At 39.2% G+C, this 17,448-nt stretch overlaps 1 protein-coding gene across 1 annotated transcript in view; it reads left to right on the top strand.

Moving 5' to 3' along the window:
• Nucleotides 1-9,463, top strand: part of AP4E1 (adaptor related protein complex 4 subunit epsilon 1) — a 70,069-nt gene extending 60,606 nt beyond the window's left edge. Inside the window, exons 18-21 of the mRNA XM_070422944.1 lie at nucleotides 203-754; nucleotides 1,945-2,135; nucleotides 5,020-5,177; nucleotides 6,392-9,463. Of these exons, the coding sequence (XP_070279045.1) occupies nucleotides 203-754; nucleotides 1,945-2,135; nucleotides 5,020-5,177; nucleotides 6,392-6,552 (1,062 nt within the window). The 3' untranslated portion in view covers nucleotides 6,553-9,463. The remainder of the gene's footprint in view (nucleotides 1-202; nucleotides 755-1,944; nucleotides 2,136-5,019; nucleotides 5,178-6,391) is intronic.
• The last annotated feature ends 7,985 nt before the right edge of the window (nucleotides 9,464-17,448 follow it).

The following is a 17,448-nucleotide window of genomic DNA, read 5'->3' as shown; positions in this document are numbered from 1 at the left end:
TAGCTAGTAGTTCAATGTTACATAGCTGTCAGAATTTCAGGGCTTAACATTTTATTTATCTCTGATTCTTTTTTCAATCTGTGCTTTATAGATAGAACTTCAGCAAGCTATTAAATTGGTCATTTGAAATTATAGAAAAATGTTTAAAACTCATGACTAGAAGAATGATTTCTTTTTATATTATTATGTTTCATTTTCACAGCTAGGAAAAGCAGATACCATCTCTCACAAGTTCAGAAGGAAATCAAAAGTCAAAGAAGCCATAAGTGGAGAAAAAACCAATGCTCATAATATGACCCGTTCTTCCTTTAGTTCTCCTACAAATGTGACTTATGAAGAAGATTATTACTTGGATAATTTGGGGGATAGAAGAGACAAAGAACTAGAGAAATTTGCTCTAAGTGCAGAACTTCTGGGTTCCGAGGCACTCGCAGAACCGCCCTTGGTGGAGAAACTCTCAGAGTGCAGGCGGCCCGCACCTGCCTTGTTTGCTGATGATATGGAAGTGTTTCACCCTCCCCGGTCCACCTCCGCCTCACTTGCCAGTGAAAGCTCCTTAGCTTCTTTGTTGGAAGAAACTACTGAGCACATGCATTCGGATCTTACGGAGGTCTGCAATACTGAAACCGTGTCATTGTCTTCTTACAAAATTTGGAAAGATGATTGTTTATTGATGGTGTGGTTAGTTTCTAGTAAGAGTGGTTCAGAATTGGAAGGTGTTAACTTAGAAATTGCTCCTGCAGAAAATTTCAAGGTATGACAATGAATGGTTTGTTATTTCTTGTCTTAAATGTACAGTGCTTGCTTAGTGTTTCTGCTGTTGGCTCTTCTGATGGTTTGTGCATTTTTTTTCACATTCTTCCTTCCTCTTTAGCAAAAAAAAAGTACAAGATATGACAGATTATTTAATTTGTGTAGGGGTGAATTATTCAAAAGATTCAAGGAAACATAATAAAGGTTGTATTGGAGAAGGCCACAAATACAGGGGGGACAAAAATAGGTTTACAATTGTGAGTACGTGAAGCAGAGTTTATTCTTGTATTATTTATTAATTGTTGCATTATTTTTCATGTGAACAACTGTAAACCTACTTTTGCTCCACCCTATATAAAATGAGTTTTGATAGAGCACAAATATAGACTCTTGTCTCAGACTGCTTGCCTTTGAATCTTGCTTCTGCTGCTTTTTAGCTGTGTTCCATGGTCAAATTATATACCTGCTTTGTGCCATAGTTTCCTGGCATTTAAAGTGAAGATATTAATAGTGCTTTTGCATCATAGAGTTCTCAGGCTTCAGTCATTTCTTGCCTGGCTCCAAGAGACCTCATTGTGATTTCTGGAAATAATGCTGTTTGTGTTATTATGTGGTTGTTCTTGGTGGAGTTATAATGAGATTTGACCAGTAGATCAGTATTCCATAAAACTGACCTAATTTCTTCTATGAGCTAGATTGTGTTGAATGGGATATTACCTTGGCCTGACCAGGGCAGAAGTTCTAGATTTGCATAAGAATCACCTATGGAACTTAAAACAAAACAAAACCCAATTCAGTTGCCTGAGCTCTACCACCAGTAGTTGAGTAAGGGTGGAGAATGGAAAGGGAAGGCACCTGTATATATCTTTTAACTCTCCTAGCTTTAAAGATCTGGTGCTAGCCAGAATTGAGAGCCACAAGACTAGAGTTTAATACATATTTTTTTGTTCTCAAATTATACAGAGGCTTTCATTGTAATGACATTTGTTACCTTTTTTTTATCTGTGTACTATTAGTTCTTGATTATCTGTGCTAGTGAATTTTTCTCAAGTGAAGTTGTTAGTCATCTTCATAATGTAGTTATTAACATCTCACAGTAATGTGCTTTACTTGACTTAAATAGAAATTTGGTATTCATATGATAGTCTGTATCGATCCCTTCTTCATCCCTTGTGTTACTTTTATCTACAGATCACTGAGCAACCCGGATGCTGCTTGCCTATAATAGAAGCAGAGAACACAAAAAACTTTCAATATAGTGTGCAGATGGAAAAACCTTTTACAGAAGGGAATCTTTCTGGTTTTATAAATTACCCAATGATGAACACTCACGCTGTTCAGCTAGAATTTTCAGTAAACTTATCACTGTTAGATTTCATTAGGTAAGTATTTTCTGGAATGTTAACTCAGGTTATTCAGTCATTCAGCATATGTTCATTGGGCCTCCTCTCTGGACAGAAGTACTATGCTAGGTGCTAGGGAGTATAACAATTCAGACACAGCCCCTACTGGCCAGCCTAAGGAGGAGACATTGAACAATCATATCAACGCATATGTAATTGTGAATTATAGAGAAAATAAATGGTACAATGGCCAATTATTTTTATTTATTTATTTATTTATTTATTTATTTTATTTATTTATTTTTATTGCTTAAAGCATTACAAAGGGTATTACATATGTGTCCTTTTTTCCCCCCCACCCTTGACAAGCCCCTGCCCTCCCTTACCCCCCAGTGTCTTATGTCCATTAGTTATGGTTATATGGATGCATACAAGTCCTTCGGTTGATCTCTTACTCCCCTCCCTCCTGTCCCCCAACCCTCCCTGGCCTTACCACTGAAGTCCAACAATCGGTTTGAGGCAGCTCTGCCACTGTATTTATTATTGTTCAAAAGTTTGTAATGGTCTTAATTATCCATGAAAGAATGAGATCATGTGGTATTTTTCCTTCATTGACTGGCTTGTTTCACTTAGCATAATGCTCTCCAGTTCCATCCATGCTGTTGCAAATGGTAAGAGTTCCTTCTTTTTAACAGCAGCATAGTATTCCATCATGTAGATGTACCACAGTTTTCTAATCCATTCATCTACTGATGGGCACTTAGGCTGTTTCCAGATCTTAGCTATGGTGAATTGTGCTGCTATGAACATCTGGGTGCATATATCCTTTCTGATTGGTGTTTCTGGTTTCTTGGGATATATTCCTAGAAGTGGGATCACAGGGTCAAATGGGAGTTCCATTTCCAATTTTTTGAGGAACCTCCATACTGCCTTCCATAGTGGCTGCACCAGTCTGCATTCCCACCAGCAGTGCACAAGTGTTCCTTTTTCTCCACATCCTTTCCAGCACTTGTCGTTTGTTGATTTGTTGATGATGGCCTACAATGGCCAATTATAATATGGGACCTGATTTAGGTTGGAGTTGGTTGGTGATCTTGGAAAACTTCTGAGAGAAACTGATATTAAAGTAATGTTTAAACTGAAATAACTTTAAAGATTCCACATGGCTTTTCTTAAAGCTTTTCAAATTTTATTAAGCTTTAGAGATCTGCAAGAAAATTACTCAGCAAAGTTATACTTTTATTAGACATTAGAGGCCTGGTGCACAAAATTCGTGCACTTGGGGGGGGGGTTCCCTCAGCCCAGCCTGCGCCATCTCGTAGTCCAGGAGCCCTCAGAGATGTCCGACTGACAGCTTAGGCCTGCTCCCTGTGAGGAACGAGCCTAAGCTGTCAGACAGACATCCTTAGCACTGCCACAGAGAGGGGAGAGGCTCCTGCCACCACTGCTGTGCTTGCCAGCCATGAGCCCGGCTTTTGGCTGAGCGGTGCACCCCCTGTGGGAGCGCACTGACTACCAATGGCAGCTCCTGCGTTGAGTGTCTGTCCCCTGATGGTCAGTGTGCATCATAGCGACCGGTTGTTACTCCATTTGGTTGATTTGCATATTAGCTTTTTATTATGTAGGATTATGTTAGTATTTAGCATTATACTAGGCACTGTTCAGTGTTACCAAAATAATTGAAAACTGCCTAACTCGTCTCTCATTTAGTGTTACGAATATATTGTACTGTATTCAAACATTTTTTTAAATTTATTTTTTAATCCTCACCTGAGGATATTTTTTCCATTGACTTTTAGAGAAGGTGGAAGGGATGGGGGAGGGAGGGAGGGAAGAACAGAGGAAGAGAGAGAGAGAGAGAGAGAAAGAGACATCAATGTGAGAGAGACACATTGATTGGTTGCCTCCCGCACATGCCCCTACCGGCAGGGATTAACCTGCAACTGAGGTACAATGCCTTGACCAGGAATTGAACCTGGGACCCTTCAGTCCACGGGCTGATGCTCTAACCATTGAGCAAAACAAGCCAGGGCTGTATTCAAACATTTTTTTAAATGAAGACTGCTTGAACCAAGAATGCAGAATACCAGGGATTGTCTGTAAAACTTTTAAACTCCACACTCTGGTTGTGTTACACTACTTCAGTTTTTGCCTACTCTTTAATGTCTTTCAGTATGAACATGTCTATTAATCTGTCAGAGTATTTATACTCATGTTGCTATATAAGAACTTATATTCTTTGACTCTGAGGTGTCTCCCATGGTGTGCATTCATAACCCGAAGAAGCACAATATATATAACAATTCTGTGTTTATTAATAAAATCCTCTGTCTTTAAAAATATTTTCCTAATTATAAATTTGATATATACATAAAAATTTAAATGCTGTAGAAAAATATAAGTAGAACATAAAAGTTCTCTATAATTCCACCTTAGTATACACAGTGTTAGCTATTTGATCTTCAGTCTCATGAATCATTTCTAAAATACGTACATTTGCTAAAATCTTTTCTCTTGGTCTAATTTACTTAAGGTGCTGAGTCTTTATATTCATGCTTCTGTATATGACTTTGATAGAGTGTCTCCTTATCCCCCAATCCAGAGTGTATATGAAAGAAAAGTTTTATGTTATATTTGAACGATTCATGAAATTACTTGGAAACATTTTACTGAAATCGCTAATACCCAGAAAAAGAGCTAGCTGACTTATTGAAAAAACATTTGCACTAACATTTCTTGCTCAGGTTGGAGGGTGAAAAAATGATTAGCATTCTAATCATATTTAGTTTAAAAACATAATTTTTTGTGGGACCGAGATTTACAGTAATTGTTTTATTCCCAGGAATCATTTAAAATGTATGTTTTTTGTTTAGAATTATTTCATTCTTTTGGACATCAGTCTAATTTTAAACATTATTTTCAGACCATTAAAAATTTCAACTGAAGACTTCGGCAAACTCTGGTTATCCTTTGCAAATGATGTGAAGCAAAATGTAAAAATGTCAGAATCTCAAGCTGCTCTGCCTTCTGCCCTGAAGACACTGCAACAGAAACTGAGACTTCATGTTGTTGACATTATAGGTTCGTAGAGTTACGAAAAGGCAATCCCGTGTTTATGAGGGCTTTCTCACAACCAGAACACAGATCAACTCTCACAAGTGTCAGATTTCTTAGAGCCATATTTCCTGTTATTGGTATCTTTTAGAGGAGTGTGTTCTTCAGATTTTATTAAAGAATTTTTGTGGTAAAATATACATAACAAAATTTGCTATTTTAACTGTTCTTAAGTGTACAGTTTAGTGGCTTTAAGTATATTCGTGTTGTTGTGTAACTATTGCCACCATCATCTCCTGAGCTTTTCTTTCTCCCCTAACTCAAACTGTACCCATTAAACAATAGCTCTCATCATCTCCCTCTCCAGTCCCTGACACCTACCATCCTATTTTCTGTCTCTATGAATTTGACGTTAGGTACCTCATAGAAGTGGAATCATACAATATTTGCCCTTTTGTGATTGGCTTATTTCACATAACATAATATCTTCAAGGTTCATCCTTATTGTGGCATGTGTCAAACTTTCCTAATGAATACTATTCCATTGTATGAATATACCACTTTTTTTTTATCCATTCATCTATCGATGAACACTTGAGTTGCTTCTACTTTTTGGCTACTGTAAATAATGCTGCTCTGAATAGAGGTGTACAGATATCAGAGTTCAAGTCCCAGAAGTAGAATTGCTGGATCATATGGTAATTCTATATGTAATTTTTGGAAAAGTAATATCATTTTTTAAATGTTTTTTATTGATTTTTGAGAGAGAGGAAGGGAGAGGGATAGAGAGATAGAAACATCGATGAGAGAGAAATATCGATTGGCTGCTTCCTGCACACCCCTTATTGGGGATTGTGCCTGCAACCAGGCATGTGCCTTGACTGGGAATTGAACCAGTAACCTCCTGGTTCATGGGTCAGTGCTCAATTACTGAACCACACCAGGCTATCATATCGTTTTTCACAGCAACGGCACCATTTACATTCCCATCAGCAATGTACAAGGGTTCAAATTTCTCCATGTCCTCACTAACCCTTGTATTTATTTATTGTGATAATTGCCATCCTCATGGGTGTGAAGTGGTAAGTGGTATTTCATTATGGGGTTGATTAGCATTTCCTTAATGAGCAGTGATGTTGAATATCTTTTCATGTGCTTATTGGCCATTGTGTATCTTCTTTGTAGAACTGTCTACTGAAGTTCCTTTGTATTAAAGAATTTTTAATTTTTGTTGTTTGTAGGCAGTGAAGGGCTGTTGGCCTGTCAGCTGCTCCCATCCATCCCCTGTTTGCTGCATTTCCGAGTTCATGGTGACGTATTAGCCCTATGGTTTAGATCCTCCTGCTCTACTCTTCCTGACTATTTATTGTATCAGTGTCAAAAGGTGATGGAGGGATCCTAGCAGAAGCTCTTATATTTTACTCCAGCAAAACAAATGGTTTACATACATAAACTTATTTACCAAAGTAAATAATTCATGGTACTTCTAATGAAAATGGGGATAATTGCAAATTGTGGTATTATGTGTTTCCTTTATGATTCCTGATCAAGAAAGATCCCCAAGAAACTGTATCCTTAATCTTTTACTCAGGATTGTACAGTATGTTTGGGTCCTAAAGAGTGACCTGAGCTAATGTTATAAACTGCTAATGCTTTATATATCACTTAGTGTAGAGGGACTGAAAATATTTATTTTGTTATAAGTAATTTTATAGCAAATTTACTCTAGTGCTAGCCAATTTGTAGTAAAGTCAAGTTTGAGTTCTGCATTGATGTGGGGGAGACATGGAATTGAAAACCCCAGACCTAATTCACATTTGGCTTTGGAATGCAGTGTGTGCTTTTTGGTAGGCACGTCATTACTTTCAATTATGTTTTGCTTAGTTCGATGTTGAACTAAGTTGGCACAGCACACACTTAGTTCAAGAGATCCATGAGCATGCTGGGTATTGGGGATCCAATCTGTGATACAGTTACTATAGATAACTTGCTATACATAAGTGCAGATAATTTGGCTAGAAAGTTTGTTTTCCATTTGTGTTTATTTTTAATATTAAGAATGAATCACTGTATTTCTATGTTAAATACTCAGAGCCATTTACAGAATATTATCATAGAGAAACAAAACCCACAAGAGCACACATATAAAAGGACTAAAGCAAACATATAAAAGGACTTCTTAGTTATGGCAAATCTCTTAGTTAGTTACCACTTTGGTTCTTTTAGCAAGTTGAAATTTGTGATTAGAGTATAAATGATAAAACCATTTTCCTGGCCTTTAAATCCACTGGTATGCAGTGGATGCCACCGCAACAGTGACTAAGTATACCATACAGGTCTTCAGTAAAAGACATCATTTTCATGTTATAGTTGTACCTTTGTGGCCTCTGTCAGAACTATTATCAGTCTAATATGGACCAGAATCTTGAGGTTGTACATTAAGGTTAAAAACGGAAATTATATTTTATAAAACCTTATGGTGCTGTGGAGATATTTATTATTTCTCTTTTTCTGACACTTCACCATGGAGACTATTCAGGTAATATAGTTTTAAGTTATTGAAGCTAATGCTCTGGTTACTTGGTACTGTGTGTCGCCCAGGTGTGGAATTCTGGTTTTAGGTTATCTCACTAATCATAGCTGATCTGAAAGACGCTAAGGGGATTCCCCAGAGCCGATAGATTTCATTAGTTATTTGTGTCTAGCATATTCCTTCCTAAAAACAAAACAGTATTTTTTAAAATTAAGTTTTAAGTTATTCATTTAAAAAGTATGTCATACCTTGTTACTTTCATGCTTTTAAAAACAGCAAAATCTTGCTATAAGAGCAATGAAAAGTGACTGGAGTTTCCTGTGTAGGTTTCTCCTTTTAAATAGAAGGTGAGATTCATCCTCAAGCTCCTAGCAGTGTCACGGTGAAGGGGACATGCTGTCTGTGGAGGTGTGGTGGGCACTGGTGGCTGCATCATCAGCTTCCTCTTTATTCCTGCCTCTGTCAGCAGCACCCCCACCTGATTCTGCTGTTACTCTGACAAAGAGATAGGAAGTGCCCTCTCACTTTGCAGAGGGATGCAGTTTGTGGCACAGGAGATGCCCCGATTTTTTGTGCCCTTACTTGCATGTGTTTGCATGGTCACTCAGGCTGGGTTGAGTGTAGAGCAGTGGATGTAAGGTGCCCAGCAAACCCGAGGACAGCTGATCTGGGAGAGATTACAATGAGCTGCTGCGTTGTTACAAGGGTGCAGCAGCAGTTGTCATGAGAGACATGCTTGGCCTATAGATTGTCCCGTGGGGAGAGACGTGCAGTGGTAGGTGAGGGCTGGGAACATGATTTTGGGTCTTCCAAAGGGGGAGAGGTGTTATTTTGTTCTTTCTGAACCCACTAAATAAAAAGTAGGGTTACAGGATTTCTCCTGAAATGTTTAGTAGAATGTTTACAATTTTTATATTTTTATGGTTTTAAAAACAATAGTAGGAAAGAGATTTTAAAGAACTTCAGAGCACTATATTTTCTGTCTAAACTAATTCAGTGTTTTAAGTTCTAAATCAGACATCACTAACGTTTTTTGTATTATAGATGTGACTACAAAGTAGGGAGAATGATTGCTGTTGGTAGATCATCTCCTCACCTTATAGTCATCATTTAGTCAAGTTGAAGGGGCATCATCTGGAATAAAAGCTAGGGGGTGGGGTTACTCACCTGTGTGAATTTTGTGCCAGGCATCTTTGCTGAGAATGCAGGTGGCAGCAAGTGTGAATCTGGAGGGAATAAAGGGAAGGCAGCAAAGTCTTAAGAGCAGGTAGAAGGATCAAGCTCCCAGCAGAATAGTCCCTGTGGAGGCAGGCAGAGCAGGCTCAGGGAACGTGGGTCTGAGTAAGGATCCTTCTAAAAAACTACAGATGGGAGCTGAGCAGGTACCAAGTGCTTAAGTGCCAAGCATGCCAACCACAACCTGTGCTCTGCAGAGGAGCATTGTTTTAAACAATATTCTATCATCTACCAAATAGTTGTGGTAAAAATGCAGTATTTTATTTTTTTCTTTATTTTATTTCATGTTAATAATATTTTAAAATATCGAGCTATTTGTCTTAATTTTTATGGATAAATGTGGTCTTTGTCTCATGATTGTGAGCCACTAAAGTGCACTGAACCTATTCATATGTCTTTAAGGTGTTTTGCTGAGTTAAAATTTTAGGAGGGAAAAATGCAACAGAATAATAACTTAGTAAACATTGATTACCTTGTTTTGGAGTTGAATTCTGTAATTTGAAATAATTCAGTGAAACATCTAATAAACACAAAGTGATCTATATGGTTCTTTGGTCTGTGTATTTTTTATCTAAATAGCTGAATAATAAATAGTACTATTCAATAATTTGATAAGCATTAGCTAAAAAGAGGAGAAACAATTGGAATGGGATGAAAAGAGTAAGTTACTCATTAAGGCCCATAAGAGTCTGGTCTAATGGGTTATTAAAAATAAAGATATTGCTGTTTTTATGTTATGTTCCGAGAGAACTTTGTGGGCTTCCGACAGGTTAGAGTGTGGATGATCCTCAGGTGCCTGTCCAGACTCCCAGCTTTCAGTCTAGCCTGGCCAGAGATCCCAGAGTTCTCTTTCTGTAATGCCCTCTCCTTACAGCTGCCTCCAGATGAATGAACCACAGTAAGTCAGATAAGACTCTGGATCTTTTGGCCATCTTGTTGTATGCATATTGTAAAATACAAGGCTAGATCAGAAATGGCTTTTAAATCTCACTGATTTATGTCTCCTATTGGCTAAAATGGAGGGCAGGAAAACAAAGATTTGAAGCTTCATCTTTGGGGCACTGAGGAGTTTCAATGCCCACAGTAGTAATTGAAAGGAAAAGGGCTCTTAAAGGGCAGAGTGGCTTGCAACCAAATGGACCAGGGTTAATGATTGAATGAAAATTATTTGTTTGTGTGCATAATGAGAGACTGAGCTTTTTATGGTTGGAACCATCTGTATATTTTTATGTCCCTTTTGTCTGGTACATAATAGGCACTCAGTAATAGGCAATTGGTTTATTGAATGAATGACCTACCCCCTCAAAATAAGTAATCTGAAACCAAATAATGTCCAGGGATTGATTTTAGTAATACTGTGGCTCTCTCAGAAATCAAGTGATCTGATGTGGTTTACAGATACAAATCAGTGAAAAAGGTTCCAGTGAAAATACCTTGTGCCAGTTTGGAGAGAAGAAACATAACTGCTTGGTGAGAGTCTTGCCAGCCTGAAGGCTGTGAAAACTTCCATGGCATTTAAGAGATCTCTTAGAAATTATGACTTGGGCCTGGCCGGCATGGCTCAGTGATTGAACATTGACCTATGAACCAGTAGGTCACAGTTCCATTCCAGGTCGGGGCACATGCCAGGGTTGTAGGCTCAATCCCCATTGTGGGGTGTGCGGGAGGCAGCCGATTGATGATTCTCTCTCATCATTGATGTTTCTATCTCTCTCTCCCTCTTCTCTGAAATCAATAAAAATATTATAAAGAAAGAAAAAAACAGAAATTATGATTTGGAGGAGGGGGACCTGAGTTATGGCAGATGTCCGTAAAGTTTTACTGGTCTAAAAGAACTAGTGCTAGGACAGAAAGCAGCAGATATTTGATCAGTGAAGTTAAAGTTAAATACTGGGAGCTAATGACTATGACAAAGCAGATTTACCAGCTAAATTAGCATCACCTGTTTAGAAAAGCACACTGATCACGGAAGAGACAACTATATTGACATTAATAGGGTCAGTAGCATCAGGAAAGTAGGGAAGGAGCAGGCCCTCTGGGATAAAGCATCAGGAAAAGGAGATACTTAAAAGGAAATGTGTTTCATTTGTGTCACTTGGGAAAATGTATGCTAGGTGCATGAATCCAAGATAGGAGGGTACCCAAAAAATGAGCCCCAGAGAACCCTGAGCGCTTGAAGATGGGCCTGGTTGTGAGATAAGTACAGATGATGTCGAACTGAGGAGTTGCTTGAAGCAGCTGTAACGCTGAAAAAGCAGTGGGTTGCAGCTTGTTTGTGGGCTTTGTTCCAAGGGAAGGAATCAATTTCCTTTAGTTATTTTAAACTATTTTCCTAAGTGGATGAGTACTTTTACTTCCCTAAAACATTAAATTGCCAATGTGACTAAATGGCTGACCTCAGGAAGTTTTTCCCTAATGGGGTCTGGCAGGACATGTGCCAAATGGTTAGAGGCTGGAGCCAAGAGATTATTTATATTTCGGTGAGAGGTAATTAGAAAGCTATTTAATTGTACATTTCTCTATCCCTTATGAGACAAGTAAGAACAGAGGCAAGGCATGGGTGTTCTTAGGGAGAGGCATTTGGTCTGAATTGTTACCAGGTAATTGAATGAAGGTAAGGGCAAAACCAGTGATTAGAATGAGCTGGTCCCTTGATGATAGATTATCACGGTATAAGAATTTATTTTTTCGCCCTAACTGGTTTGGCTCAGTGGATAGAGCATCAGCCTGCGGACTGAAGGTCCCAGGTTTGATTCCGGTCAAGGGCATGTACCTTGGTTGCGGGCACCTCCCCAGTAGGGAGTTTGCAGGAGGCAGCTGATCAATGTTTCTCTCTCATCGGTGTTTCTAACTCTCTATCCCTCTCCCTTCCTCTCTGTAAAAAACCAATAAAATATATTTAAACAACAACAACAACAACATGATTTTAAAAAAATAATTTATTTTTTCATCTAGTTGACTGACTAATGGTTGATGGGGTCAAATAGAAGAGTTATTGTGAGCTATGAGAAAAATGAAATGATTTGAACCCAAACATTGGACCAGTCTTCACCTACAGAAGTGATGAGTAGTATCTTTTGTTACTCCTAAGGAGCCTTTTTGAGCACACCTGGGTTTATGCTCATGAGGTGACGGAGTGGGGCCTGTATTTAGCCTCAGAATGAGGTTGGTCACCAGAAAGACCAAATGATTAGAGTTGGAACTTTCAGCCCCATCCACTGACCTCAGGGTTAAGCTCTATAAAAACAATGGGATTTGATGAGTTTCCATGTTGGTGAAAGTATCCACATCCTGGGAGGGTGATGCACCCCAGCTCCATGGGGACAGAAGTTCCTGCACTCAGGACCCTTCTGTTTCTCACCGTGTGTACCTCTTCATCTGACTGTTCATCTGTAACCTTTATAATATCCTTTGTAATAAACTGGTAAACCGAAGTACCTGGTAAATATTTCTCTGAATTCTCTGGGCCACTCTAGCAAATTAATTGAGAAGGGGGTTGTGGGAGCCTCCAATTTATAGCAGTTGGTCAGAAGCACAGGTGACAACCTGGGCTTGCGATTGGCATCTGAAGTGGGGGCAGTCTGGTGGGACTGAGCCTTTAACTTGTGATGCTGTCTCCAAGTAGATCGTGTCAGAATTGAGTGTATTTGTAGGACACCTAAGAACTAGAGAATTGCTTCATGGTGTGGGGAAAAAAGCATCATTTAACAAAAATGATTTATATTTAGGTTGTACAATGTGGTTTTTTAAAGGTGTATAACATGATGATTTAATTAATGTATATACATTGTGAAATTATTACCACAATCAAGTTAATTATCACATCCATTACCTCATAGTTACTTGTTGTGTGTGTGGTTAAAAACACAAGATCTTAGAAAATTAAGTATATAATACAGTATTATTAACTATAATCACCATGCTGTCCATTAGACTGGGGACCTTTTAAAAATTCCATACCCTAAGCCATTAAATCAGAGTCTCTGAGGTGTAGGACTCAGGCTTCAGTAATTTTTAAACTCCACAGGTAACTACAATGCACAGCCACTACTCCTGTTTTAGATGCAGTCTCACCCTCCTCTTCCTCAATGGGATTGTTTGTGATTGTGTTTTCCCCATCCCCATACCTGCAATTGAGATCGATTACAAGTAATTCGCTATTGAGTGTTTGGGAGGTAAGTAAGGGAATTATTTGGAAAGATTGGGCAGGTATGGGGGAGGAATCTTATGTGAGTATATAAAATGTTGTAGGTCCTGGGGAGATGGTGGCAGTAGCAGTTAGGGTTTGAATTTCCCTGAATCTCCACACAAAAATGGTCAGAGAACTAGATAGCAAAACCAAAAACCCACATACAGTTTTTCAACAAAACTAAGTGACAGGGTCTCAAAATGCAAGAAGGTGGTAACAAGTCATCAAAGCCAAAATATGTGCATCTTATTTGCATCTTTGCAGGAGGAAGCAAAGGGAAGCAATGGTTATCTAATAGACCCGAGAACAGGACAACTCAATAGCCAATAGGTCTGCGGAAGGCACAGTGAGTCAAATTGAGGTTAGCATCTGAAACGGGACAGGGTCTTGCACAATTCACAGGGAAGGAGTGCAAGTCACAGTAAGGTCTCAAGCATTCTAGACTGTATGAACCCTTGAAACTGACTAGTTATGGTTCTCTTCCAGAAAAGGACAACATACTGAGTAAAAACTGCTTGGAGAGGTATCAAAATTGAGCAAGATACATAGGTGCTGGTATCATATTGTTAAATTTGATTCCTGGCTCCACTTATTACTAATTTGTACCTTTGTGGAAATTACTTAAATACTCTGTGCTCCAGTTTCCCATCTGTATAATGGGGATATAATACCTACCTTATAGGACTGTGAAATGAGTTAATGCACATGGTGGTTCGTGTGATCATGATCTGTCAGTTTCTATATCAGTTTCTTAGCATCATTATGAGAAAAGAAACAAAGAGAAGGCAATAAATATGCAGGAAAAAGAAGGTCCAGCTAAAAGTGGGAAAAGTTAACAGAGTCAGAAAACATCAGAAAGCAAGTTGCCATTTTACTAGTATTTTAACATTATAAAAAACACACAGAAAAAAGCTTTGTAAAGTCAGAAAAGTTACTCTGAAACATGCCTCCTAAATATTTAGGAAAACTAATTTTATAGAGATATAAACAACAGAAAAAGATACTATGGTCAAATCCCATATAAACTCTGTAGGGGTGGGGGTGGGAGGGAGAGAGAAAGAAAGAGGAAGAACAACATAAATTAGAGCTATATAAACTCAAATGAAGTGAAATGGTGGTAAATATTCAAAGGAAGTGTTAAATATTGAAGCTAGGCAAAGAAGGTCCAACATATGGATTGTAAGAGCTCCTATAGAAGACATTCAAAGCACAGAACCAAAACTAATATGAAGCAATAATTTCAGGAAACATTCCTGAAAGTGCAATTTAAAAAAAAAAATGATTTGAAACTAAAAAGACAGTGTATACCCGAGGACCTCAACTGGCAAACACCAAGACGCCATTCGAGTAAGATTACGAAACCATTTTAAAAATAGAAAAAAATTGTTGGCCTCTTTTTTTTTAATCTAAGACAAAAGAGCCAGTGACTTATAAGGAAAAGAAGTTAGATTATTATCAGACTTTTTGACATTTGCTTTATACCAGAAGAAAATAGAATAATACATTTTTAAAATTCCAGGAAAGATGTAAACCAAGAATTTTATGCTCAGTAAAATTGATCTTCAGGTACTAGTATAAAGAGCACAAACTGTTGTCAACATATAAGGAGTCACAGAATACTGTTCCTATGAACCCTTTCTGAGGAACTTCCTAGAGAATGAGATTCAGAAGGGCTGGTTGTAAGCATAAAATACATGCAGAAGTAGGAATAGAGAGAATTAAAAGGAGAAAATACAGTATGTGATGGCTATGTGCACTGACAATGTAGATACAGTACAACTGAAAAAAAGGGAAGTAGAAAAAGCATATGCAAAATTTAAAAAGCACCTTTAGTAATTGGTAGTGGTAGTATTATCTAAGATTCTAATGTGGGATAAAACAAATGATTGATTATGGGCTATATTAATTTTGTCATAATCTGTATCTTTGGATTCTCAGTGGAAGAAAGTAAACAGTTATAGAAGAGGGTGAGTAAACTCTGTAGTTTTCATTTTGTGTTGAGGATACACATACACACCCCTAGTACCCACATTATGGTCCTGAAATACTATAACACCATGTCCCACTGAAAGAAGCTAAGGCTTCTTGTAGAGATGGTTCATTCCAGGTCTGGGGCAGAAATTGTACAAAATGAGCCTAGAATGCCTTTTATACCAGATGGTAAATAATCTATCAAAAACTACTAAGTCATAACAAAAGACACAGTAGCTAACTTGAAGAGACTCCCACTGGCCAAAAATTACACAATTTGAGCTTCAGTACAGGTATGCGTTGAAATCCAAATATGCTTAAATCCTTGAATTCATAATGCTTACTAGGGAATAAATTCATTGTCTTGAAAACTACCAAATACAGAAATTAAACCACTGGGTAGCAAAATAGATGAAGAGAAGCATCTTTTAAGTATTCCTCCTAATAAATGAAAACAAATGATGGAATACTTACACTTTGCAATGCTCAGTGTATTAATAGACCTAGGCAGTGGACACCAATTAATGACTGCTAATATTGAAAAGAAAGGCAACCAGATGTTTTGTGTCTCCTGATGAAAGAATACAAATCACCTGTGGACTTATCCAAAATGATAGAATAATGTGAGTTTGTTTAAATCTTTAGATTGAATTGCCAACTTGCAACTCAAAATACAGAGGGCAGAGGAATAAGTTTAACTGCACCACAAGTTTGCAATCAGCAAAATTCAGACTAGAAAATCCTAGAGGCCAAATGGCCTGGGTTCTTCAACATTTCTGCCAGTTTAGGCCTCACTCACATCCGCAGCTGGCGCCGGAGCCGCTGCTTGCACTCACTGCTGGCACCGGCCATGCTGGCACCTGCAGCCGGTGCCGGAGCTGCCCCTCGCACCTGCTGCCAGTGCCCAGCGTTGGTCCCAGTTGCTGGGCGCTGTCAGCAGGTGCGAGTGGCAGCTGCCAGCCCCGATTGCCCTTGAGGGTTTCTCCACCTCCCCCTGCTCCTGAGGGGCGATCGGGGCAGTGACTGCCGCTTGCACCCACTGACTGCGCCGGCCCCACTTGCACCCGCTGCTGGCGCTGGCCCCAATTGCTCCATGCTCTCAGTGGGGGTGAGCAGGGCTGGCGCCATCAGTGCATGGGAATGGTGGCAGCGGGAGTGGGGCTGCCGGCAGACAGGGGACTGGGGCCATGGCGGGAGGGGGCGCAGAGGATGGGCCAAGACCTGCCCCTGTGCCCACTGCAGCCTTGCAGCCCATAGTTCCTTTCAAGGTGCACAAATTTGTGCACTGGGCTCCTAGTTAAAGATATAAGCCTACATTTAGAAAGTTAAATTAGGATAAAAAGGAAGAGCCCCTTATGTGTCTGGCATGGCAGTAAGGTATTGCTTAAGAAAGCAGAGTGGAGTAGAAAACAATTTCTGAAATCTCATCAGAATGAAGCCTTTGAAGTTTTGCATCCACAAGCACTGCCTGACAAGCCAGGAGGGCACAAGCAGAGGCAGCCTCAGGCTAAGAATTCTATGGTAGGCTGGTCTGGGCTGAACTCTCCCTGGCATCGGGAGTGGTATTTGGGAATGTTCTTTGTGGGAGAATACTGTGGACTTTGAACTACTGATTTGTCTGTGCATAATAATAGGAGCTTTTTTTTTTTTTTTTTTTTTTAGAGAGAGCGTTCTTATTTTTAAAGTTTCCTAATGGACATGAAAGTTACACATGTTGAAAATGTTGTTAGTTCCTGGGCTGCGCAGCAGAGTTTCCCTTCCCAACCTCTTCCTCTGTATTCACGGTGTCCTTGTCACACTGTGGATCTGACCGGTCTTGGCATTTCTGTTAGATTTTTCTTTAAACGAAGTGGTTCTCTACTAAATTATTTCTTGGTTTAAGAAGTAGTATTACTTGTCTGAGTTTCTCTTGTGAAGTTGGCTACCACAGCCAATGGCAGGTGTGTCCTTGGTTCATAGAAGATCAGGAATGGAGGGTGCCCTCACTTCCTCTTCTGAGCTCAAGGCAGACATTGCAACCTACCACATTCCTCCTACCACTGGACTCAAGACTCAGCTTCAGTTTCCTTCCTACCACAGCTCTTCAGGCATCCATCACTGGTTAGTCTGAGTTAGCTATTTGAAATGAGCCTATTTGCCCTCTATCTTAAGGAGTACAAAGTTGGTTTAAAGTATCAAACTCCCTCACTTAGAGGGTTCCCAGCTTGTAGACTGCAAGTACCCCTCAGTCTTACCTCTCTCTATAATTTATCTGCTAGCTTATATAATAAAAGGCTAATATGCAAATTGACTGAATGGCAGAATGACCGGTTGCTATGATGTGCACTGACCACCAGGGGGCAGACGCTCAACGAAGGAGCTGACCCCTG

Source organism: Myotis yumanensis, unplaced genomic scaffold, assembly GCF_028538775.1.
Source record: "Myotis yumanensis isolate MYYU_CA2020_CCGP unplaced genomic scaffold, mMyoYum1.0.hap1 SCAF_1, whole genome shotgun sequence".
NCBI lineage: Eukaryota > Metazoa > Chordata > Mammalia > Chiroptera > Vespertilionidae > Myotis > Myotis yumanensis.
The sequence above is the reverse complement of the archived record's forward strand: the minus strand, read 5'-3'. Positions and strand labels throughout refer to the sequence as shown.